The sequence below is a fragment of the Xiphophorus maculatus genome, chromosome 9 (genome assembly GCF_002775205.1).
Source record: "Xiphophorus maculatus strain JP 163 A chromosome 9, X_maculatus-5.0-male, whole genome shotgun sequence".
Taxonomy (NCBI): Eukaryota; Metazoa; Chordata; class Actinopteri; order Cyprinodontiformes; family Poeciliidae; genus Xiphophorus; species Xiphophorus maculatus.
In genome coordinates, this window is record NC_036451.1 from 19,820,444 (window position 1) to 19,847,093 (window position 26,650).

General features: G+C 43.8%; 1 protein-coding gene across 1 annotated transcript; it reads left to right on the forward strand.

Moving 5' to 3' along the window:
- The first annotated feature begins 410 nt into the window (after nt 1-410).
- On the forward strand, nt 411-25,257 carry midn (midnolin). The gene is made up of 8 exons (XM_005795708.2): nt 411-739; nt 2,667-2,895; nt 4,352-4,439; nt 4,571-4,633; nt 14,701-15,267; nt 16,018-16,141; nt 16,256-16,570; nt 24,158-25,257. Exons 2-8 carry the CDS (start codon nt 2,675-2,677, stop codon nt 24,418-24,420), a joined length of 1,641 nt encoding a protein of 546 aa, XP_005795765.1. The 5' UTR covers nt 411-739; nt 2,667-2,674; the 3' UTR covers nt 24,421-25,257.
- The last annotated feature ends 1,393 nt before the right edge of the window (nt 25,258-26,650 follow it).

A 26,650-nucleotide genomic window follows, 5' to 3' on the forward strand; every position in this document is an offset into this window, starting at 1 on the left:
CCAGCAGAGTTTTTTGTTTACCGGCGAACAGGGCCGGTATCCAGGGGAGGGTGTTTACCTGCTCTGTTGCCCGGTGACACGTACGTCGTCAGTGGTTGGCAACGCCCCTGACGCGAAGGCTTCGTTTCATTGACGTTCTTTTAAGGTGGTATGAGACCGACTTGGAGAATTCACTTTCACCGTATAGTGTGTAATTCATTTGCGAGCCCCCTCTTTGAGACGCAGACATAGTCACGGTTTTTTGACGCAGTTGGATATTGAATACCTCTGTCAGCTGCTGCTTTGCGTGGACCCTCCCCCCACACCACTGCCGTGATCCCGCTGCAGCGCGAGGATGGAGTTCCACCTTAAATCAACTGTTGACACAACAAGAACTCTTCTCTCCACCCATATCCGAACGGAGCCGGTTTAAAGAGGAGTCTCACCTTCCCGGCTACGCTGTTATCACCGAGAAACACACCGGCGTACCAAGAACAGCCGGACGCATTGGGACATATCCGCTGCTATTGGTCAACACTTCCCGGACTGCTATTAAAGTGCGTGAAGAGGCGCGCTGGGACACACACAGCAGCCAGCGAAATACGGAGAGCTAAGAGATACAAAACTGTTGTGGATGATATTCAAATTGTTTTGGATTTATCTAAGAGTTTGGTTTTGCCGTACACACCAAAGCTGGGGGAACAGACTGGAACTCAGCTCAATTCCCAGCGAAGCTTTACAGTTTTCGCCACAATAATTGGTAAGTACGCAATTATAGCATTTTTTAGAAAGTTTGCCTGTGGTTGAGAAGTTTCAGAAAAGCTTGACTCGGGCTTTGTTCTATATAGCAAGGGTCAACTTTCCTCGTGTAAATTCTAACAACGTCATCATGCGCATAGAATTGTCTCCTTGTATTGTGATACTTAAAAGTGAAAACTAAGTATGCTACACTATACATCAGTTATATATATATATATATATATATATATATATATATATATATATATATAGTTTACTGATAATATTAGTTTACTAAAGAATGAATGGCACGACTGCAGGTTTTTATTGTGGAAGCCTATTCCACTAGGGGGCGACTGAGTATCTCCTTTAATGTCAGTGATCTTCTTTTTACTCTGAAGGCGGGTCGACGTCTCTTAAGTAAATATACCTCCAAGTGTTCTATGACACATTTCCCTTCTTTTTTTCAAATTAAGAGTAGAGGATCACAAAAGGTGATTGGAGCAGTGCATGATGTAACATCTTGCACGAACATGCTCAATTGGCTGCCGTATTCCGGTTTCTTTTCGCTGGAACACGTGGGAGAAATACAGGACCCATTATGAGTTAGGTGGTATCCTTGTTCCCTTCGGGAATAGCTGATTGTTTACAATGTGGACATTTGCATAATATTCTCGGCCGTTTTAGTGATGCCGCACGACTGCATGCTTCTGGGCTCATGGGGGAAGTTCTATAAATATTACAGTATATCTGATAAGACTTGCCGAAAACAGGTCGTTACGGTTTGCAACAGGCTTTTAAAGTAGATAGCGCTACCTGAAAGAAAAAACACACACAAAAAACTGCCAGAACCTTTATCTTTAATACTGATACTTTTACAGTATGGTGCTTCAGAATAGTAGTCTGCACTCTGGTGAGTAGTTATTTTTGAGGAGAAGTGCAATTTTGAGCGTGTCGCACAGCAGTCTGTGCAGAAATTAATGCTGAGAAATTTCAAAATAATAGAAAGTGTGAGTACCAGTTAGTTAAGCCGGCAATCATCGATATAAACATATTATTCCAATTCTCCTCTGCCTTGGTAGATTTAAAGGAACACGGACAAGCAGCTTTGAGCTTCTGCGGTGTGGGCATATACTTTGTTCTATGCTGTAATTTATTATGAATGGCCTAAACTCGTCTGCCCTCCACGTGGGTGTGGATCTCACATTTTAATTGGCCGACATCCGCAGCGTCCTGAAAGAGCTCTGCCGCGATTGGCTCGGTCGCTCCGGGGGTTGTGGGCGGATTTTGGTCGATGGTGGAAGTGGGATACTTTGTGACAATGTTCATTGTCGGTACATCCACTGGGGCTGCTGTAGGTTTGAGAGCGCTGCGGAGAGCCTCTCGCTTCTAAGCCGAACAGGGCTTGCAGCTCCGCTCCTCTGAAGGTTGCAGCAACCTCAGTTAACATTCAGAAGGAGTTTATTACTAGTGATTTTTTTTTCTAATCAAACCTCGCATTTTTCAAGGTTATTACATACGATCGCCTACATTTTTTTTTTGTTTTTTTTTGCTGACAATATAATTCCGTTTCTGTGTGGCTTTTGCCCAATGTAGCATTTCGGAAGACTTGCTTGCAACTTGGAAAGAAAAGAAAAAAAAACCGCTGCAAGGAGATTTAAATAAGGAGATCAAGCAAAAAAGAGAAAAGCCACTCTGCAGTGTTAGTTGATTTCCTGCGGGGACGTTCTCATGAAATCGACCGGACTTGGTTTTATTCTGACGCCCGGAGGACGCACGGAAGGGTTAATAGACAGAAAGCTCTGAATGCTGCCTTCCAAGAGACGATAGTCGAAGCGACGGATTCCGCTTCCTCCTCCTAAACCCTTTCTTCATCCCGACTCTTGCTCGTCTTGTCTTCCCTCCCTCCTCCCTTCCCGTCCCTTCCCCCCCGCCGTCTCCGAGCACAGGTTATCGAATGGACCAGCATCCTAGCGCCCGGAGCTGCACCAGTCGCGGGACTTCGTCCTGCGAGGCCGTCCCGGCTGAACCCTCCATGAATCTGTACATCCACTCCACCACCGGCACACGCTTCGAGCTCTCCCTGCCCCAGGAGGAGACCGTGGAGGGACTGAAGAGAAGGCTCTCGCAAAGACTCAAAGTACCCAAAGAGAGACTCGCTCTGCTGCACAAAGAAACGTGAGTAAATCGTCCAAGGTGGACGGTGGTGTTTTAACAGAATGCATTGTGTAGGATAACGATCTCGCGATTTCTATGTGGTATTTTCCTTTAAGAAACCTCTCTTTACGCGCACTGACATCACCAGCCCTAACAGTATTCTGCAGTTTTAAGATGGGCACATTTGTTGCATTAACCCTTTCATGCTCAGGTGATTTTTTTTTTTTGCCCGGAAAGAATAGCAGGAGTAACCTTGCCTGCGGTGGTCTTCTTGTACATGAAAAGCGTTCACATTAAACTGCTGAGTGAGTTTTAGCACACCGTTGCTAAAACTGCGTGAGGACTGTTGGGAGATGAAATCTGCAGACTTGGATTGATTCAAATGCAGAAAGCATGGCTCTGTAGCTCTGCTGTATGAATCAAAACATGCATTCATAAGAGGAGTTTCATGTATGTGGCAGCGGACATTGATAAGGTGCTTAACAACACTCATATTTGGGATAATAATGTAGTGGGATCGACTGGCTAGAGTATTGTTGAATACTCAGGAACTGCAGCCATAGCAGTATTAAAGCAGGCCTGCAAGGGAGAAGGAATAGTTAACCCTTTTGTTATTTAAGACTAAAGCTCTCAAACGCTCTGCAACTTAAACAAGCGAAAGGCAGCGCAGGTGGCGTTATTTCAAAACTGGAAAGGGGGGTTGCTTTACATGCAAACAGTTGGCATTGTTTTTCGATCTGTTTCCCCTCCTACCTATTGTAATCACCCTATAAATCACAACATCCTTTAAAACCTGAACACCCCCTTCTTAATCTCCTCTTGCGCCTCGGAAGTGTAGGCCTACTGCAAAGCCGGCTCTGCCGGCCTTTGTTCAGCTGCACAGGGTAACATTTGGGTTATGCATGTGCAGCAGGCTGTCCTAAGTATCCTTTGCTTGGGGAAGAAGAAGAGCAACACATGAATTCGTGGGGTGTCGCGATCTACAGGGAAGCAATATTTTGGAGCAGGTATGGCTGCTCCTGTTCTGCAACAAACATCAAAGTGCAGAATGAAGAAAACCCATTTTGGGATGTGTGGTTGTCTAAAATCTAAAATTGTAAAATTGTTTAAGCCACCAATCATAAAACTGCGTTGTGGAGCCATTTGTTTCTTGTCACAGCTTTTGCAGTTTGTTCTGCCTGTTCGCACAGCCAGAAGAAAGTACTTACCTCCACTTAGGCAAGTGGCAGCAGTGCCAAATATCCACTGCGAGCACTTGTCAAGCTGCACTATAGTCGAAATTGAAAAATGACAGCCCAATCAATACATCTCTTTCATGAAGCTTTTCACCCACGGCTCTTTTCCAAACTAGTTTTGAAGTCTGCCTAACACCCCCGAAGTCCCCCAAGCACTCCTTGCTGAGGGGTGTTTGGGTGTCTATAGAGAGAGAAGATACTGTCAGCACAGTCTAATTATCTCGATCTGTGTAACCCTGCAGGCGACTAAGTTCAGGCAAACTCCAGGATCTAGGCATCTCTGATGGGAGCAAGTTAACACTTGTACCAACAGTCGAAGCAGGATTAATGGTAAGCCTCGTCCTAATGTTATTTTGGTTTAGCTTGGAATAAAATTAGAGAAAGCACATTCAGTTTATTTAAAAGCTGCAAAAATACATCTGCTTACATAAATCATAAATGTCTTTTTTATTTCTGTGCAGTCTCAGGCATCAAGACCAGAGCAGTCAGTAATGCAAGCCTTGGAGAGTCTAACAGAAACTCAGGTAAGGAAGTTGTTTGCTTTGAATTATAAGAACGATGCAAATTAACAGATTTTTATATTTATTGTTCTCTCTGCTTATGAGCTTTCTCAAAATCTGGATGTTTTGTGCCCCTTTGTTTCTTTTTGTTGTTTTTTTTTAAGAGTTTTAACTGTAGTTAGCTGTGTTCAGAAATTACTTAATTTGATACAAGCTGTGCAACGCTGCACAATGATGTTTCAATTGTTTAATCTTGGCCCCCTAAACAAGCCAAGCTAGGCGTCCTGTGTGAGCTGTTGGGATATAATAAGCAGCAACACCCTTCTGTATCCTAGTAACGTCTGCGATAGCGTGTGTGTGCGCGTGCGTTGAGGTGTGCATGCACGCTGCTGCGAGAGGCTATCAGAGAGTAAACTACACACAAAAAGACTTATTTGTGAGCGCATAAGAAGCCTGATGCTCACTTTCATGTTTCTATTTCTACAATCTCTCTCTCCACTTCTTCTGTATTTCACGGACTTAACAGACACACAGATGCACACGCGCACATACACGCACGCATACTGGCTAGTTTCCAGGAAGTGTGCTGAGGCTGCATGGCAATTGAGTATACTGTAGTCTCACTCACTCATAAACAGAGTGCTGGATCATCAGATGGCAGCCTTCTCATTCTGTATTAGCATAGGGTTCCTGGAAGCCGCGCATGCATATATGTCCTAAGATGGGCCCACACCCTGCACTTACAGTGAAACAGCTCTTTAGGCCTTATTAAATACAGTATGTATTTGAGTCAGTGTGATATGACTCACTGAAATGATCAATAGTGAGAGTAAAGCAGAAAAAAAAAAGCTTTGCATCGGCCACAGAAAGAAACTTGGCGAGAAAAGAGATGATAAGGCCGAACACACTTAAACAACATTGTGACGTGTGAAGCTGTGTGCAGCTGACTGACTGACTCACATCCACTTCCTATTGGCGGTGTTGGGCAATGGTGAGACGTACGTAACTGCATCAGTGTGATGTCAAACCGATGGTGAAACTGAGCACTCGGGTGTGCAAGGTTTTGTCCAGTGAACGACGCCAACCTGCACTCAGTCAGAATTTTTATCGGAGGATGCAGACTGCTCAGAGATAGCAAGCTGTGGTTCACTATGGCCTCCCTGATAATTTTATGATGGAAATCCTGGACTCGTCGTCTGTGTGTGAACTCAGCATGCACCTCGTAGCGCTGACAGCAGATGACTGCGTGTGTGTAGGTGTGTGGACATGTCGCTCTATGTGTGTGTGGTTTTTTTTTGTTTTAGCACTAGTGTGCTGGAAGTAAGCCTTGCCCGTCAATAAAAAAGAAGAAGAAAAAACCCCACACACGCATATATATATATATATATATATATATATATATATATATATATATATATATATATATATATATGTTTTTTTACCAGATGTAGATGATAATTCAACTGCCAACCCAGAACAGCAGCTTCCTCACTTTGCCTGTCGTCTGAGTCGTAACCCTATTTCGCTAAGATTCGTTATGAGTCAGATACACTTTTTCTTAAGAACTGCTTACCGTTTACATTACTTCCAGATTCATATGCTGATTGTAGTCCTGCATAAGAGGACTGTGACAATAAAGAGCAGCGTGTGAATCATATTAAAATGAGTGGGAAAGTTCACGAAAAGGCCTAACACTACTTTTGTGTGTTCATATCCTGAGAAATTGATTGAATTTATAATTCATGCAGCAAAATGGAATGCTCTAGATGGTGGGGAGATTAGTGATACGGGGTAAGATTAGAAAATAGGAGCACAAAAGCTCTCCTTCATTTCCTTTCTTCCTTCTAACTCGGGGTGGGGGGCGGGCTATCAAAAATCAATCAATGCACTTAGCTTTTTAAAAGTGTCTGACACGGTAACTGATATCCCTTAACACCTAAAAATAGCCTCCGGGTGATTCAGGGTGGTTTTTGGTAGTCGCAGATGAAGTGGACATAAACCCGCAGACCCCCTTTATTTAAGCACTTATCTTTCTAAATGTCTCTCTGGTTAATTGAGGTCCCGTTTCAAGTTTGAGTGTTTTTCCAGGAAGTGTGTGTTCATGGAATATGGACTGGGTGGATCACCTCATGTGTTCTCCTTTATCTGGATTAGATGTCCCCGGCTAGCGGCTATATTGCTAGGAAAGCAGCTTGCTAGAACATGCTGATTTGTCTGAGGAATGTGTGTGTGTGTGCGTGCGTGTGTGTGTGTGTGTGTGTGTTTGTGTCACGTTATAGGGAAAATGTTTTATGGAAGTCGAGATCTGGTAATTATCGAAATTATGTTTTTCTCCCCAGTGTCCCCCATTTTCTCCTTCTCCCTCTCTTGTTCCTGCTTAACAGCTCTCTCAAGGCCCTATAATTTAAATGTGCTGCGGTTTGCAAGTTTGGCTGTAGCTGCCTCTGTTTGGCCATGATGGCTGGCTTCTTTAGCTGCCTTAATTCCTCGTCTGGCATCAACTAGGACCTTTTTTTCATGACATCTAAGCTGTATTAAGCCACTGACTCCTGACAGCCCATCAGAATGCGCTCGCCTGCACTACTTTCTTCTCCTTCTGTCTGCTAAGGAGACATTGTGTGTACAGCTTATATTTACACTCTCAGATCTGAATTGAAAGGATGTACTTAGTAGGATTTACGATCTTTGTAATAAAAAACCTGAACCATATAATAAAGCGAACGTATACTTGTATAGCAGCCAGTCAAGTAACATGAAGGGAACTCAAGCAGTGACATAATTTAATCTTTTATTGATTATTGCAGTTGACAGAAACAAAAAAAAAATTGTGTTACTTTCGAAACACAGAGACTATTTGCTCATTGATGCACGTTGATGCTCGAATAAAAGCCAACCAGGCGGGCAGTCATCACCCTCACCATCCCCCTCCAAATGCACTTCCCCCATTTAGTCATCTCTTTGTTCCTGTCTTAAAGCATCAGCACCAAACTGCCCAGCTCACAAACCATCAATGCTTGAGTCACTCTTTAAGATGAGCTGTAACCCCACGGTCCTTGCTTATACTTCATGCATGCATTGGCTGCTGTCGCCGAGTCAAGCGAGAGTGGTGCATCCTGATTTCAGAATCAATGCCCTGCCCAACTGGAGTGATGCTCAGTTGGCTGCAAATTGACAAAATTTTGCGCACAGATTGCTGAAGGAGGAAGCTGTGTGCTGTCATTTCATATGTCCCAGTAGAATACACTGTTACATATCTGCTCTACTTTCCTCTCTCGCTCCCACTGACAGGCACCTCTCGTCCTTATGCTCCCCCCGCCTTCTCCCCACAAACCCACGGTCCCCTCTCATCTTTGTCTCACTCAAGTAACCACGGATGGAGCTCAGCTTTGCCATTGTCCCTGCAATCAGACAGATGCAAACTAAAAAGACCTAACAATCTGTCTGCAGTTACCTCTGAGTCACCCTTACCTAATTTCCTGCGCTCTGCATCCCTCAGGGAGTGCCAAAGTCGACATGACAGGTGGAGGGGAGATGAAAGGGAAGAGGTCTGGACGAGTCATTCAGTAATACGTCCAGCTGTGTTTGTGTATGGTATACCCTGGAATATTGGGAGTAGTTGATGGGATGACTACACATGCCGTTGGGCAATAAAGGCCGTAACATACAGAAAGATTTGTGTACCTGTGACTGTTTATGTCTCGGTTTGAGGCTGTGTGTAAAACAGCTCAATGCACATGGTCGATATGTTTCTCTTTCCAGTCTTGCTACCTGTGCACCACCTTATCTACATGCTAGTTAATCAGCCCTATTGGCTCTACTGGAAATCATTGGAGAGTAATTGCATTGAGGATTTCTGAGTGCAAAGAATTGAAAAATTACCAACTGAGTCCAATGGCCAGTGTGACAAGATCCCCGTGTCCTTTTGCCATCATTGAAGTAAAAAAAAAAAAAAGAAGCATTTTTTTATGCTTGTAGCTTAAGAGAAAGAGTCTTTGGTCTCTACAATGATAATTTGCATTCTTTGTTCTATCAATGAAAGCTACAGAAATTAATTTGTTACTGGATGTCTAAATCAAATTGTATACGGAAGAAAAGACAATGCTGATCTGAAGGCCCATTCAGTCCCTTCTCATGTAAATCCTGGCCTTGAAAATTGCATTAATAAGCTGATCACACAGTATTTTTGCACCTGTGTAATCCCTTTTGTATTGCTTAAACACACAGTCGAAGGAAGATGTTGGAATGAGCTTAGGGAATCAAGGTGTGTTGTGGGGCAATCAAGAGAGAGGTGGATTTTGCTCTGAATTTCATTGTCCTATTGTACACATGCATCTGGTCGCATTGGGCTTATGTGGGCGTACGCATGTGCCAACATTCATTTTTAATGTCTTTATCTTTGTGTGTTCCCTCGTTGAGCGGCCAGGGGAGTCTTATTTGCCTATGTTCGAGTCGTGACTGTCATTGTTTTCCATTCCTCTGTGACACGGTGCTTTTGTGATTGGAGTAGCAGGCATCGTGACTAGTGTGGCTACTGTGTGGGAGGATGGAGGCCAGGAATATCAGGTCTTATAGCCACCACCCATATTTAAAGCTCCCAGTCTGAAACAGACAGGCATAGGTCAAAGTGACTGAGGTTTTTACGAAGAGATTTTGAAAGAGGAAGTTTTGGAAAGACTTAAGCATTCTTCACGGATGCATCACAGCTGTTTCTGCACTGCTTTGTTGACTTCCTGTATCCCTATTCCCTCACTGTCTTTCCCTTAACTTTTTCTCTCGTATCTTTACCTTCATTTGCAGCATATGTTGTTGTTAACTGTATCCACATCCTCACAACAGCAATTGTGGTCATTTTGTTTTGTCAATTCTAGGGTCGTGGTTAGTTTAAATCAAGTACTGTATATGGTGCACTATTTGCATGAACTTGATTGTTTTGAACTTTGCCAGTCTAGGCTCTCTTTTAACTCAGGTGAATAAATTCTCTGGAAGTGAGCTGGACATTACTTATTGATCACATTGTCTGTTTCTTATCAGACCGTATTACAGACAGCTATCTTTCCAATATACCCATTCAGGAGCCTTCTACCCCCTCCTGGCTACCTTTAGGATTTAGGGCATGGTGCAACTCATTGATTTTTTTTCTTGTCTCTTTCAAGAGCCTGTTATTGCATCTTTAGCTTGTGTGTCTGCTCAGAGACTATCAATAGTGTCCTGGTGCGATCAAACCATCTAGGCCGATGGGCAGGTTAGTAAGCAGCTTTTTGAAGCTTACCTTTCACCTTGCCGTTCGACAGGTGAGCAGCTGGATTGGAACCGAAATGTGGCTGGAGAAACCGGCTTCCTTCTCTTGTGACTTCCCTCCCTCCAACCCCCTCCTGTCCCGCCTTCCAATCCTCTATCCTCTTTTCTCTGACACAAAGCTGCTCAGTTGTTCATGAATGTCAGCTCAGAGCTGCCAGCACGCTCCATCCCCCACCACCTCCCTCCCAGCCTCTTTTAGACTCTCAGCCTCTCTCTTCCTCCCTCAGTCCTTATCTCTCTGCCTTACTTCGCTTAGTGTGCAAAGGAAGAACGACTGCAAATGAGTTCCTTGAACCACAGGGACCCCAATAAATAAAACTGTCAGGCAGAGATGTCGAAAGGGAAAAAAAGGGGGTGGGAGCCAGAGGCACACTCTCGCTGAATATTTCATCACCCTCTACCACTCTGACACCCTACCCCCATTGCCCGCATCCTCCATCCCCCCTTCACCATCCTGGTACTGTCTGTCCCTCATACCACCTTTTCCCCTCCTCTCCCTCTCCTCCATCTTGTCTCCACTACTCATCCCTCCAAACTGCCCCTTATCATATTCTTCCCATTCGGTGCATGGCAACCAACGCCTCCTGCTAAACAAAATACCTCGTTCTGGCCGGCAGTGATGAAACTGAGGGATTGATGGGACTGGCTTGGTAGCCAGCTCCTTAATTTTTTTGCATGCCACTTCTGTCATTGCAGCCTTTTGAGCACGATGATGGATTCCTTTGTCTCAGAGGGGCCCTCCACCTTCCTTGTCCTTTAGTGGTTAAAGTCTGTCTATCTTTTCGAATTTATACCTACATTTTCTACCTCCAATTGGTCATTGTGGCACTTCCTGTCTCCAGTTCTTACCTGTAAACATGTATGTCATATTATAGCTGTGTATTCAAACCTCTATATATCAATTTATTTTTGTTTGTAGCCATGTCATTTTATAATTTGTGGAGGTAAACAGTTATAAACAGTTAAAATGACTTCTGAAAACTTCATAGTACTCTATTTTCATTTATTTTGGTTCTGGTGACCATTCTTACCAGCTGAATTTTAGCAACCCTGATTAAATCAGAACAATTCTAATTCTTCTCATTCTAATCCAATTCTTCCTGCTAGTAAATATTATTTATTGAACACTTACAGAACACTGTGTGGAGTGTAGAGATTTATTTGAACTTGTCAGTTGCCAAACCGGTACAGAACATGCCCCTGGTGGATATTAATTCATATTTGGTATATAGGAAAAGTCCAACAATAGATGTCTTCACTTTATACCTAGAGAAATAGGGGTCTACCAAAACTTCAAAGTTACATAATGGCTAAGAGACCAGCAGTCATTGTGCCTTTCCTATAAAATGGCAAAAGTTGAACCTAGAAGAAAGGTGGCGGATGGTTAGAGGCTGAAAAACCAGCAAAAACAAAACTCTCTTTTGTTTGCCTGTAATGTCTAGAAAGCCTATCTAGTGTTGGTCCTGACGTCAGCAGTGGCCAGCTACATTAGCTGTCTTGGCTGGGCTCTAGAGAGCAGACAGGCATGTTTGGACTGGAGCTGAGCTGCTAGCCGAGACCACTGGGAATCATTTACTAGCCAACTCTCCAGCGCCAGAGAGCCCCACTCCCTCCCATCTACCATCTTTCTCTCATACAGACATATAGACATACTCTCCAACACATTTCCTCCTCTTGTTTCTCTCTTAGTCTCTGTCCGTCTGGAAAAGGCTTGTTGTTACACGATCGCTTGCCAATCTAGCCTCTGGCAGGCAGGCTGTAACATCTTCCGCCTCCTCCCATCCCTTAAGAGATACGAACTATTTCAGGTGTTCCACTCCACAGCTCAGCGCAACACAGACCATTTGCCCTTCTCTTATATTTTCTTTTCTGGGGGTCTAAGAAATGTTGGGGAAACGGCATGTTTTCAGGAGAGGAATTTCACACCTGAAGGTTTCAATGTGGCTCTTTGTGTTTATCTTCTGGGGGAATGTGGAAGATGACCGCAGAGATATGAGCTGCCAATCAGATAGTCATCGAGATGTTCCCTGTCATTTTCCCTTCTAATGAGACGTGGATGTTTATGTGGGTTTGTGGCCTTTTAGTTGCTTGCCTGAAGCCGAGGTTGTGGTTGGTGGCATTTGTATCTGCAGAGACCCCAAATGAGTCACATTCAGTGTTACACACATTTAGCTCACATGCATGTGAGATCTAACACGGGCTGTGCAAGCGACTTCTAATTTGACTTCATGACTCGATGGCTGAGACTTGTGAGTGTCAAAAATCGAATGGAGGAGGGAAAAGAAGGAGAAGAAGGAAAAAACTAACGAGGTGCGAGGAAGAAAGCTTGCCTCGCTTGGAGGCTAATTTGAAGCCTGCCATGTGGTATTGTGAGCTCAGTGGGAGTACATGATTTTCATCTTGGTGGTTTTGAATAATCCACACTAGTTATTATAAGGGTAATCAAGCCTCCTCTTTGTTTCTCCTGCTGTCACTCACTGTCATGTCTTTTTTGTCACTTTCTTTTTTGCCTTTGCTTACACACCCTCACACACTAAAACAAAGTTCTAAAGCAAATACCCTGTTTAGTCTTGGCATCTTTAAATGTTCCTAAACAATGATTTTGGATTGAAATATTTTCCAGACCTGGGAGAGTTTAGAAATTTGTGTTTCTAAGACTCTATCGTATTTTAGAAATATTGCATTTATACATCCATGCTTTATAAGTCTGTCATAAACTCATAAAGTTTTGTATTGGTGTACATAGGTAATTGGATGAAAATCATTCCAATCTCTAAAAATGTGAGCCTGGAAAATCATAGGCTATTGTCATGATAAATACGTAGGAGTCCTAATTTCACATGATCCTTTCGGGAAAGAGATTGCCAAATGCACTCTCTTTTGTCTGATGCTCACACACCCAGATACAGGTGTAGGTAAAGTTCATTACACTCACAACCTTCTACTTTAGCACTGAGTTTTGCACGTTTTGCATGTTTTTTGTAGTAACAGTTGTTAGTTTTTCTGATTTCTCAATTAAATGTCTCAGGTGGAGTTTAGAATCAATATGAATACTGTATGCATGTGTAAAATGAGAGGTGTGATCAGGAGCAGAGAGAAATACTCACTCATTAGCAATAATACCAACCCCCCACATGCTTTTCTCTGTGCTTGTTTTGTGGTCTCCCTTGGGGTCTTTGACGTAGTGTTGGCTGACTGTTGACTCTCTCCTGACAGCTGTCAGTCACTGCCTTAGTCAGGCCTGTTCTTTTTTCTTTCTCCTCCCCCCCACGACCTTTGGATTCTGCCTCCCCCTTTGAGTCGCATACATACACACGCCTCCTTTCTATCAGGCAACCTTTGGTGTATAGAGAGAGTTTCATGCAATACCCTGCCCCACCCTGCCCTCCTCCTCACTTCACACCACACCTTACGCCTGCTGAGTTTGTTGCCTTACCATGCTGCGGTAATCATTGCGGGTGTGGACTGTATCAACAATCCATCAGCAGCTGAGTTTGCATTCAGAAAAGAAAGGAAACCTTAGTTATGTTTGTACTGGGACCTCCTGAATAATAATTTTTTTTGCTACTTTGGTATTTGAACTTCAGCCATCGTATCATCTCAACTCGCTCAGATCTTTTAGTTGTCTATCCTGTCGTTTTCCATCTGCTTTTCCCCCTCACCATGTCAATAGCGATGTCTAAAGGTCACCCTGGCAATACAGGAGTCGCGGTCGATAGAGAAATAAATAAGCACAAGAAAATGGAGAGTTCTTTTTGAGGACAGGCTGGTGATTTTGGGGTTAACCGTTGCCAAGATCTTAGAAGTAACGTTGAAAAATGTACATAGTACAAAGGCCAACCAAGAACGAATGGCCCTTCATCCTCTCCATCTCCTGCCAAAATCCATGCTCTTTTCTGCCCTTATTTAGATTGTTGTTTCTGACTCCTTTTCCCCTTGGGCCTAAAAGCACACAGGCAGCAAGGACTGTTGAAATATTTTTGGATAAATGTGTCACTTTGTATTTGCTAGTAAAGGGTGGTTTCTGTTTGCTTTAGTTTGGGAACAGCTTTAGATGTCATCACTGTTGAATCTTCAAGACCAAGAACCTTTCTGACCCCTTATGACTCCGCGTTGAAAAGACGCAGACTTTAAAAGCCACATTCAGCACAGAATGTTTGGTATTTAGCGTGAAGCTTCCAAGCCAAGTCCTAACAAATCAGCCGTTGCGTGCATCTATCCGGGCCATGGGTGGGTCAGTGAAGACCTCGACACTTGGCCCTTGTTGATCGTTGCCAGAATTCCAAAAATGGGCAGCACTTCCAGATCCGCTGGAGATCCACAGACAATTGACTATTCTGTGCTTGAGAGGCAGGCGGGGTGTATTTCCTGAACGTGGGACAGATTTTTCAGGCAACAAGCCAGACAGAAGGGTGGCCTTTGTCTCTGAGCTGAATGACACTGCTGACTAAGAGTGGACCCAGAGGCAGTTGGAGGAGAGCAAAGAGTGGAGTCTGTGTGTGTTTGTGTGTTTTCCAATAGGTCTCCTTATTCAGGAGTAAATAGTCCACTGTTACAGAACTGTGAATGATTGGACGGTGGTCTAAATGTGGTATGCCTGTGTCTCTACGAGAAGAGGGGCTCAAAGCGCTTTTGTGTTTAACTCAAACGCTATCTATGACAAAAAAAAATATTCATTTACCATAAAGGACTTTAATTCAGTTTGCTTCACTTGAGAAAAACATACTGAGAGTGCTCATAAAATGCAAACATTACTCAAAGTAATTTCTGTTTTTATGTTTATGTGTATACAGGTCAGTGACTTCCTGTCCGGCCGCTCCCCGCTCACCCTGGCACTGCGTGTAGGGGACCACATGATGTTCGTTCAGCTTCAGTTGGCAGCACAGCAATCTGGGGGTCCCCAGCTCCAGCACCGGCACCTTATCAGCCGGGGAAACACAGAGGCCGCCACAGGACAGCCCACAGTGCAGCCCACAGTGCAGCCATCCCGAGTTCCCCACATTCACCCGCTCTCCCCCCACCACCACCCCCAGCAACCACACAATCACCCCAGCCCCCATCCTGTCCCTTCCTCCTCCTCTTCCTCAGGCTCACCTTCCTTCCCATTGCCAAACACGCACCACCAGCCGCTCCCTCCTATGTACCACCAGTCGCCCTCCTCCCCTCACTGTAGCCCCCCTACTCCGCCACCCCACTCCCCTCGCCCATCTCACATCCCCGGGGGACTTTTCCGCTCTCCGTCTCATCAACACCATCATCATCATCATCATCACCATCACCACTACCACCAGCCCTCCTCCAGTCAACCCAGCCATGACATTGGCCAGGTCAGCCCTGTAGCCCCGGTTGTGTGCCCTGAGGTAAGACCCCAAGAAATGCATGTTCTTCCGTTTTATATTTAAGTATTTTTTTGTGAAGAGATCTATGGCTTATCTTGCATCTACACTAAATTCATCCATATTTTGTCATAATTAAATAGTAAGACAAACTTTATCATGCACACAAATATTCAATTCTCCAATGTAGCAACCAGACTAATGGAGAGGAATCTTTGGCTTAGTCAAACTGCTGTAGGGCTAAAGATAGAGTGACTTAGTAAACCGCTTTCTTGCCGTCAGTCATCAGTCATAAACTTTTATGATAATTTATTTAACTTAGAAAATCTTTAACAGCGAAATGTGCTGTTCATACTCTCTTGACCTGCATGCGATCTGCTGTGAAAAGTGAAAGCAAACAAATATCAGTGAACTCAATGTCTATTTAACAAAAGGAAGAAGATATGATTATTCCTCATTACGGTACAACATGCATTCTCTTAAATAGAACTACACACAAAGGGGTTTTTGTCAGCAGTTCAGTTTCACTTGCATTAAATAATTGCAATAAAGCTAAGGTGGCGTCTAAAAAATGGCAAGATGTATTAAGCCAAAGTTTGAAGTGACCTGGTACTATGTGGAATAGTAAACTAAGCTTTCATGATGTAAATATAGGGATTTTTAAAAAGGTTTTCACAGCTCCCATATATGAACATTTGCTTGTGTAATAAAGTGGAAAGTGTATTTCACAAACACTCACACTTAATTTTTGTCTCTATTGTGTTTTTGCTTCAGGCTAACTGCAGCACCAACAGCCCTGGCAGTGGCTCTAGTCCTTCAGCACGCTCACGAAAACCTGGAGCCATTATTGAGAGCTTTGTCAACCATGCTCCCGGAGTCTTCTCAGGGACCTTTTCAGGTAAACAGACATTGAGCTCCACACTGAAAATCTTGCTTGCTGCACAAAATGAAGTCAAGCAAGTTATAGTGCATCATTTTGTAAAACTTTTCTCTATCTTTCTTCCTCTCTCAGGCACTTTGCACCCTAACTGCCAAGACAGCAATGGGCGTCCAAGACGTGATATCGGTACCATCCTGCAGATCCTCAACGACCTCCTGAGTGCCACTCGGCACTACCAGGGCATGCCCCCCTCCCTCACCCAGCTCCGTTACCAGACTCAGTGTGGGTCGCCCACCTCCCCATCCCCCTCACCACCTCCTTCACCCCCAGTTGCTGGGATGACGGGCCTCTCTGCCAAAGCTACCTCTGTGCCTGCTGGCAGCCCTCCTCCAACTCTTCATCCACTGGTGCAGTGCCAGAGCCAGATCCGCATGTGCAAACCCCCTGGTGAGTGAGCCCTCTCCATACACCTTTTCATCTAAGCATGTCAAAAACACAAACAGAAGCACACCCCTCACCCCTACTTACTCTGAGTCTTTGTTAGTCCCTTAACACCCTAATGGCCTCACGAAGCAGATGTTCTTGCATTTGGCACCGCTTTGGGGGAGTATGTCTGTGTGCACATTTGTGTTAAATGGACAATACAGCCACTCATTTTTGCAAAGCTCTGTTCTTGTTTCGCAATCAAATGAAAAATCCATTGTCATCTCTGTCTTTCTGTTTCTGTTCTCATAACTCATCATGGGTATCTCAGTTTGTTTGGGATGATTTTACATCACTGTGCTTCATGTGCTTATTTTTATCTTTTAAAATACTGACAGTAGTTGAACTGAAAATTCTGACTAAAGAACAAGAACACTCAAGCATATATGTCTCTTGGGTTTACAAAAAGAGGAAGTGAATAAAGGAGATGGGGGTCTCCTTAGTAATGCAATACAAGCTTCTCCAGGCATGTTCAGTCTGGCTCCACTTGTCAGTCAGTAGAGTTGGCTTTGTTTTTGTGCATCAAGGAGATAGGTTTACCTTTTCAAGCCTGGGCTGGGCTATGTTTAGATTAGATTAGGCTTTGGGTTACTTAGCCTGTGTCCTAAAGAAGAGCTGCAGCTGGGACATGCATGGGCCGGACAAACCTTGACAGGTTCTCGTTTTAAGAGGGCTGGGCCAGGACAGGTGTTGGAGTGCACATGATACGATTCTGGTGCAAAGCTTAGATGTTTTCAAACCCTTTTTTCTGAGCAGCCACTCAGGATGTTGAGTGTCTGACAGATGTCCAGAACTGATAACATTCAGGCAGTGTTGTGAGGTTAGACTGACTGTGTGGAGAAAAACTACATTGTCTTCTAATGCTTCCTTATCTTCTGCTGAGGAAATTCAACCACTCCATAGTGAAACACTAGTGAATCTTGTGGACAATGACCACATATTGTGGAATAGACCTCTTTGGGTGGGCCCGAAAAGAAAGTGCTTAGTGTTTAATATTTTCTGTTGACTGAAAAAGAAACACATACATATTCATTGTTGTCTTCTGGCTTTGTCCCATGTTGTGTGTTCCCTGCTTGAAAGCTGTACAAGAACCTTCAAAGTTATTGTAAAGACTGAACCCAGCATCAGTGGGATTAACCACTATTCCACTGCCATACTCTGAGTACCTTCAGAAGTGTTCACTGAACAGTTGTAATAACACAGGCTTATTTTCCTGTTTTAGAAAAGACCATTCCTTCACTTCCCCACTTGTCCATACTCACCCCGCCCTTTCTTCCCCTCCCCCTTTCCCTATTCTTGCCATGTCACTTCATCTGCACTCAACCACCCACGCCACTGCCCCCTCTCCCTATTAGCTGACAAAAACAGCTCCGACTGTAGAATCCATCTCTCTGTTCGTCTCCTATTCGCCCCGTCTCTTTCCATGTCTGTGTTGTGCATCAATACATTGTCTGTGTTCATTTGGACTTTAAAAATAGACTTATTCCAAAAATCAGCCCTGAGAAGCATTTTCTTTGTGAGCTCTACAGCAGTAAGAGAAGGAGGAGAGACTGGAGAACAAGGGTTGTTGAATCCACAACTCCGAGCTACTTATCCTATGAGTGTTTATATTCTGCCATCAACCATATCAAATGTTAAGTTTTAACCAGAGGCTAAGGGTGAAATAGGAGCCAGACTTGACTTGCTGAGTATTACAAACCTTAGTGACACAATGGCAGACTCCATGTGCCTCTTTGTTTTCTATTCTACATAACAAGCTACAAGCAAACCAATGACTGAGCTCTGTAGGACAATCTTATCACTCGACAATTGATGGAGGACTTACTGGACTTAACACTCCAGCTTAACTCCGCTTCAGAGGAACCTTCATTCATTCAGCTCCAGTTAAAGAAAAAGTGCACTTCTCATCTGCCCGAGTATGTGCACATAGCCGAACTCAGGTTGAGGCAGCCTCTCGAAAATGTCACCTAGCTCGGCTGTCTCTTGAGTCTTTACCCTTTCTGCTGCAAGTTCACGAGTAGAAAAAAAAATCTCAACACATTCACATGCAGTTAGTCCCAGGGCTTACACAAGCAGCCAGCTTTTCCGCTCTCGCTGTGTAAAACTGCTGAGTTGTGAGGATTTGTCAACATGGGAGTCATGTTGAGTTTGAACAGGAGGGCATTAGCATGGTCTAGCAGACTGATTGTTAAGCTAAATTCCTTTGCTATGTAGCGTGGACTGACCCCACCATCCGCCCTGCAGCCTTCAGTGTCGATCACCCCCTGCCCAGGCTATCCTATTGTGTGAGGGGTGTATATAGAGCACCATGCTGGACCATTGTGGGTCAGAGAAGGGGAGGCCCATGGGATTATATGGTACCTTTTAGCCCTACAGCTGCTTTCGTTCAAACTGAGCACACAAAGACTGGGCAAAACAGAAGCAAAGTTGGCTCTAAAAGGTTCTCCAACAGCTCCCTTCCCCCTCATGTGTGTCTTCCACATCCTTTAACTTGCCCTTGTCTCCTTTTGATTTGTCAGTTCATGTTAACTTCGTGCAGGCTAAGACAGGGCAAGGCAGGGGAAAAGGAAGGGTGACTGTGAATGAGGCAGAGACAGATAAAGATTCTTTGCCCTTAACCTTATCGAGTCTTGTACTTAAAACCATGACCCACATGGTACTCATTCTGCCAGCAAACTTGACTCCTCTCTCATCGCCAGCCAATATTCACTGGGATGCACATGCGCCACTAAAACTCACCAAATGCCCCCAGCGACTCTACACAGCCACAGAGGTATCCAGGAAAGCTAGCCAAGCACATCAGTTGCCCTTTCATAGTCGGGAAGGAGAGGAGAAGAAGGAGGGAATGCAAATGAAGTCTAAAAGTCATTGAAGAGCTTGTGTCCCTGCAGGGCCGTCAGTGCCCTTTCACTGGCTGTCAGGATGCTCATATTACCTCTGCTTTGATTGGTTGCTTCAGTATGTATCTCTGTAGGTTAAGTATTTTTTTGTTTTTTACTGAGTGGAACTGGGTATACTAACTATAGCTTTTAATTCCATATAGGATTATCAAACCGTTGAGGCACATTTTTGAACTCTGCTTTTTGTAAAGCTGTCACTCTCTGGTAGAGATTTTGGCTGATTTCAACTGGTTTTTAGGAACTATGGTAAAGGAAACTCAAAGAACATTGCTCAAAATACCTTTTTGCTTCCTGTCACTGGCAGTCAAAGTAGGAGCAAAGTTGCACTATGCATGTACAAAAGCAGGTGATGTAAAGTAGGGATTTCCTAATATATTAAAGCAAATGTTGACTAATAACCAATAAATCATCTGTTACTATCACTATCAGCATGTCTAGCTAGCATTACAAAAACAGTAGTCCCAGTGTTTTCTTTTTGTTTTTTGCTTTTTGGCTAGAGAAAGTCCATCTCAACCTGGTAGCACTTATACTTGGTATGTTCACAGGTAAAGAAAAAAAACAATTTAAAAAAAATATTTTTTTAGCTGGCCCTCTGACCAATTAAGGCTGACTAATCTGAAAACCTGACAAGCAATTGTTGTGGTCAACAATTGTTTTTTTTTTGTTTGTTTGTTTGTTTGTTTTTATCCATCTCTGTTTTTTTCCCCTTACAATAATAGTCTAAGATACATTTAGACTATTATTGTCTACTGGTCTTATTGACCAGTAAGACCAGTATGTCTTACTGGTCATTATTATACCAGTTTAATTCGAAAATGAATTGTTTATTTTATTTGCACCTACAATGGGGAGAGTGCGGTCAGTAATACTAGATTGAAACCAAAGCAGATATTGCTGCAGTGTGATTCTCCCTTCCTCTCCTTTCCTGGCCTCGTTTTTTCCCCCCTCCATTGTCTTCCCCTCCCTCCCTCGCTCCTTCCTCTGGTTTCCTGGATGCTCAGCAAACACAATGTTCTCTGTGCAAGATCACAAGACTTATCAAGACAAACAAACAAACAACAGCAATAAGACAACTGCAAATGAAGGCCAATCTTTACACAATCAATAGAAGGAGAAGCTCCTTTAATCTCCCTCTGTGTCCTGGACGCTGCAGCCCTCTTCCTTTTTTTATTCTTCCTTTCTCTCATCCTTTGCCTGCTTACTCCTCCGTCCACCCACTCTACCCACCCACTGGACCATCTATTGCCCCCGCCCCCCCTTCTTCAGTCCTAGCTGTGTTGCTGGGCTGGGCTCAAAGGCAAGAGAAACTGACTGATGCATTGATTATTCATAGATCACCTCTTTGCTCTTTGACTGTTTTTCTAATTTTTTTCTACAACGTCTGGCATATTTACGAAACGTGCTTCAAAGGGACGGGCTAGGATCATTTTGGAGAGGGAGAATGGACCGCTCAGGGGGTTTTGGTGTGGCTGGTGTTATGATAAAAGAGGGAAAGAGACTGGCATTTCCTTCCTCTGTGCCCTTGAGCTGTACTCTGTTTGATACCAGTGGTGCATTTCTAAAAAAAGGAACCATTGTTGCTTCCTTGTTTGTCTTTCCTGTGTCACACAAGGTTGTGTTTGGGTAAGGGTTCCCTAAATCTCTCCTTTCCATTTATACCCTATGTCAGCTCTCTGTGGGTGCAATTGTGCTTGCGTCAAACCCCAGCCCATCCAGTCAGACTGAGCCAATCTGCGTGTGTGTATGTGTGTGTGCCTGTGCTACGTGGATTGTCTGTTCTTTTTGTATTCAGCCCTAATAATAGCCCTACTGTCATAAACATAGTCTGGAGATCCCTGCGGCCAGTTGTGTCCGGCCCAGCCGCCCAGGGCTCCGGTAGTGACGCTCATGAATGGCCAAGCTCACACACGCACACACACACCAGTTTGGTGGTGCTCCAAGCACATTCCCAGAACTCTTGCCAAGCCAAAGGCCAAGACCTCCTGCCGCCCCACCAAACTGCCCTCTGTGTGTGTGCGTGTGTGGGTGTGTGTGTGTGTGTGTGTGTGTGTGTGTGTGTGTGTGTGTTTCCTTCTGCAATGCTGAGATGAGAGCAGATGTACCCCCTCCTTTAGAAACCAAGATCAAGACTAACGGACTATCTTGTCAAGGTAAAGAGAAGCAAATTGGTGCAGAGAAACAGATTTAAGTCCATAGGCAAACAGTGGCTTTCTGCTGTTTCATTATGTGCGGCCAGCTTCTCTTCAGACTAGTCTGTGCACATAATAAGGAGGCAAAGGGAGAACCAGTGAGGAGAACAAAGCCTCGCAGCAACGTTTGTGGCTATCACATGGTGCAGAAGGAACAATGGATGTATTGCCGTCCATCCCCCCCTCACCCACCCCTCACCTCTGGCGTACTGGCTTCGTTCCCAAGGGGTGACACATTGTCCTCAGACAAAGTGCAGCATCTGGATGCACATGTATGCTGGTGTCAGAGCTGACCATATTGAAGTGAAAAAAAAAAAATGGTAAGACTAATGCAATGTAAAGACGTTAACCTTTTTTGACTCGTTGCCTCCTTTTCTAGTTTTCCAAAAGCCTCTCACCACTTTACTTAAGTGTACATTGCTATAGCATAATAAATAGTCCCGGAAGGGGAAAATGCTTTGCACTGCTCAACCTGATAAGCAAATCAGAGAAAAGAGGTAAATGAAGCCCACACCGAGTCCGGAATTCATTCCGATAGAAAGGGGGAAAGCAGAGGAGGCCATAATCGATTCTGCAAACTGACACCTACGGCTGATCCTTTACCCTCCATCTTTTTCCTCCATCGTTTATTCCATCCCCCCGGGCTCAGTGGGAGGAATTCCTTAACCCACGCCACTGTCCCTCCTCGCTGCGTCCCTCCACCTCTTTCTCTTCTCCGCACAGCCCTACCTAGCTGTCTCTGGGGAGACATGGGCCAAGATACTGGAGAGGGAGGGGCGAGCCAAGGGGTAAAAAGGGCGCAATGTTTGGAGGAAGAGGGGGGCACTCAACGAGCTGCGATTTGGAAGCTAGAGCTATAATAAAGAAATAGAAGAAAAAAGAACTATTTTAGTCTCTCTCTCTCGCTTCTCGCTCTCTCATCGCTTACAATTTCCATTCGCTTGCATTTTCTATTGAAAGCCAATAGCGTTGTCCGGGGCTGGAGATGGATGACTGCACTAGAGCTAAGGTTTAATCAATAGGTCTTTTTAATTTGCCATCGATCCACGTTAAAAGCTACTGCGCCTGTTGGTGCTGTGTCCATGGGTGTGTGTGTGTGTGTGTAGGGGTGTGTGTGTGGACCTTTGGAGAAAGTGCTTGTGTGCATCCATAGCCATGCATGACTGTACACATCGTGTGTGTGTGTGTGTGTGCGTGGGGGCGTGTGTGTGTTTGTGTAATGCGGATTCCAGTGTGTCCTTGTGTGTGTTCTCGTGCACGGCAGAGATGGCCGCTGTGCTTCGGTTTATTGACATCCTAGCCCAATATTTAATTATTTAATTCCAAGACAGATACTAATGGAGCTAGCTAATAGATTGCGGTTGCCTTCCCTTCCTTCTAAGCCCTCCGAATATACGCATAAATGGAATTAGGCTCGACTTGGCCGGTGTTGGGATAGCATTCGCAGTGCAATGTAAGACCTCTCCCTGGAGACTGGAGTCTCCTATAGGCACATCAACAGCTAGAAATGCACTTAGGAGAACACACACCCATTGAAGCATGTCATACTTAATTGTGTTTGCAAATATCATAGGGAGCCACGAGCCTGTGCTGGCTCTTTCATGTGTTTTTACCTTTATCGGCCCTGCTTATGGCTCTCAAGGAGATTCTGTTCTGGGGGGGGGGAATGGTTTCCCCACTCAGAAAGAGGAAGCTGATGGGAAGTTAACCAAAAGATTTAACAGTCAGCCCCATGGAGTGTCTGCTTTTAAGTTTGAGACACACAGGGAAGGAGCGAAACATGTTAACGAAATATTATCAAAAAACAAAAAAACAGGATTGGCTTTTTTTAGATATTTGAAAATAGGAAATTGGTTTCGTGCAAGAATTTTGTGCAACTTTTAAGATATGTTTTATAATGTGTGTATAACCCATCGGGCTGGGCAATCTGGACTTTAGTTCGATATTTTGTGGGACTATTGTGATAATGATAAAGAGTATTATAAAAACTATGTGTAACTCATTTTTTAGGTAACTGTATGGCTGTGGGTTCTTGGAGCAGCATTCAAACACAAATATTGTTCTTGAAAAACGTTCTCATTTGAAATAGGTGCCCTCATGACACCACTTACTTAAAAAAAAGTGTGACTTATATCACTAAACTGTACAGAGTGACTGAATTTAATAATATTGCCAAAATTACTGATATTTATTGATGCTCTTGTGGACCAAAGTGGAGAAAATGGCAAACATAACATTTCCAGTCATACTGTCAGTTTTGGATCAAAATTCTTATCACACAGAATTTTTCGCCATAAACGACAAGCAGCATAATAAATGAGCACCACTACCTTCCGCTTATAATGCATTTATTGAGCAGTTTTAAAAGAACAAAAAAACTACATGATCTTGTTTTTTTTTTCACCAGTTACTCAATACAAGTCTCAAACAGAAGTACTAACGTGCCCCTTTGTTTTGCGCAGGTGACCGCATACGTCAGACTGAGAACCGAGCGACTCGCTGCAAGGTGGAACGTCTGCAGCTGCTGATGCAGCAGAAGCGTCTGCGCCGGAAGGCCAGGCGGGACCAGCGAGGGCCCTACCAGTGGCTGCCGAACCGCAAGGCCGGGCGTAGCAACAGCAACAGCAGCATGTCCAGCGAGGGCTCCCTGGATCTGGACTTTGACGACTCGGTCTGGAAGCCCGACGTCAAGGCCGACTTAAAGTCCGAGTACGTGATGGCCTGAACCTTTTCCACCCCCATTCTTCGTGAAGATTCGTAGAATTTGTGAAGCGTTTCTTGGGATTAATGTGGAATTATATTATGAAGGCTGTGTCTTGGCAGGAGGTGAGGGGAGAGGAAAAGTTGTCCTTGTGACTGTTATCTGCCACATGGGAGAAACAACCCCTTCCCTGTCCCCCCCCACCTGCAGACGCTAATCCCATTCTGTCCTTCACAGCTGACCTTGTGAAAAGCAGCAACAATAGCAAAGGAACTTCAGTGTGATGCTTGGACTTTACAGGCAAAACAACTGGACTTTACAGTGTACAAGACTTTTATTTTTGAGGTGTGATATCACAGATCATATCTCCACTTGAGCAAAGCAGAATTTAGTGAGTGGTGGTGGTGGTATTTTCAGAAATTGTTTTTTTTTTCCCTACATTTTTTTTAAGTGCACTCTGGGCAGAAATGAAGAGATCCACACTGGACTTATGAACAGAACAGGAGCACCAGAGACTGTGGAAATATTCCGATGGGCATTCTTATTGTTCTCAAAACCAATCAATCGGAGTCCAGTTTTGTTTTTCCTCTGTTACGGAGTGGTTAAACTTTTTTTCTTTTTCTTTTTTCCACTTTTAAGCATATTATATTTTATAAACAAAAAAAAAACAACAATATGTAGCATTGTTCACAAAGCATTCAGGTTTTCATATAACAGTTCAAAGTACTTGTTTATTTGCACATGATGTTGATTTATAACAGCTGGTCAATATGTGCAAGGGGGAGGAGGTGGTGTTGGGGCCTGAAATAGAATAATAATAATAATAATAATAATAATAATAATAATAATAAAAAAGAAAATGACTATTGAAGTATTGATGTTGACCTCAGTGACAAAGGGTATCGATAGGAACGATTAATAAATGAACAAAATGAATTAATATTACAAAGTGCTTTAGAGGATTTTAAAATCTTTAAAGAAAAAATATATGATAGAAAACTCTATTTTTGTTTCTCTTCCTATCTGCTGTTTTCTAAAAACAGCAGCCCTCTGCGGCTTTTAGTCAAGTTGTTGACTGTCAGCAAATATGTGCATCCATTCAACCATTTGTTTGCCCATTTGTGGAATTATCTCGTCTCGCCACAGCAAACCATACAGCGCGATCCCCATCATCCAGCCCCAGGTTGACGTCTTGCAGACCTGAATTGACTTATCCGAGGGAGTTTGTGTACATAACTGTGACGATTTGCAAATGTTTATGAGGGTGTGTGTGTATGTTTGGCTTTTATTTTTATGATTTTTTTTTTTTTTTTAGAATATTCCATTGTTTTGTTGTCACCTCCTGAGTAAACCCTACGATCTCCTCACGCCGTGTCGATCAGCCGCAGCGGAGGCGTGGGTTGACCGAAGCGGCTCTCTTAAAGTTTGAGGCCCTTTATCACTAGTTTTATCAAAAGAGGGAGGAGCAGCGGCGTCATTTTTTTCTGGCATCATTATCTAGTGCCTGGACCAGTACACCCATTGTCATATCAGGTTAGGCCTTTCACAGCTTTGCTGCTACACATGGGAGCTTAAAACGACACAAAAGAGGGAAAAAAAAGAAAATCAAAGCTACAGGGGGAAAAAGGTGACATTTCTTTGCATGCAAAGGTGTGAAATTACAAAGATCCTTTTTTATATATATTGATGGAAGAGAAAATACAAAGTGGTGCTTTGGTAATGAAGGTTAACAACATGCATGAATTTGTGGAGAGAAAAAAAAGAAACAATGCTGCTTTTGTTGGTTAGGTTTTTGTAACCTAACGTTTTAATGTTTGTTTAAAGAAAAAAAAAAAAGTGTCCCGCTAAAGAGTGACAATGCAAAACCAAAACAGATGAAGATGAACTCGTGTTGTGGCTCGGCCTCGAACATTCCTGTTATGTTACGATGAAGATGATGATGAGCAAAAGAGCAAATGACTCTCTTCCTCTCTCTCTCTCAATGCCCCAAGCACTGTTTTTTTTTTCTTTTTTTTTCTTTTTGTTACCCAGACAGCCGACAAAAACTGTTTAGCCAAGCCTCCTCCTCCTCCTCCCGGCCCGAACGCCAACAGAGGCTCGCGTGGACATACGTCCGCGGGGAACCAGCAGACCAGTGGATTTAAAAGAACTGTCTGTCAAAATCCACCCGAGAGAAGCATCGTTTATCAGCCTGTCTGACTGACCGCCCTACACCACTATTGCACTCCGAGAGATTGCAGTGAGAGATTACCTT

Bases quoted from the DNA above. Each gene is read 5' to 3' on its own strand.
- midn (XM_005795708.2), top strand. From the start codon at position 2,675: ATGGACCAGCATCCTAGCGCCCGGAGCTGCACCAGTCGCGGGACTTCG. The intron at 2,896-4,351 runs GTGAGTAAATCG...GTAACCCTGCAG, and splicing joins GCTCTGCTGCACAAAGAAAC to GCGACTAAGTTCAGGCAAAC. The intron at 4,634-14,700 runs GTAAGGAAGTTG...ATGTGTATACAG, and splicing joins AGAGTCTAACAGAAACTCAG to GTCAGTGACTTCCTGTCCGG.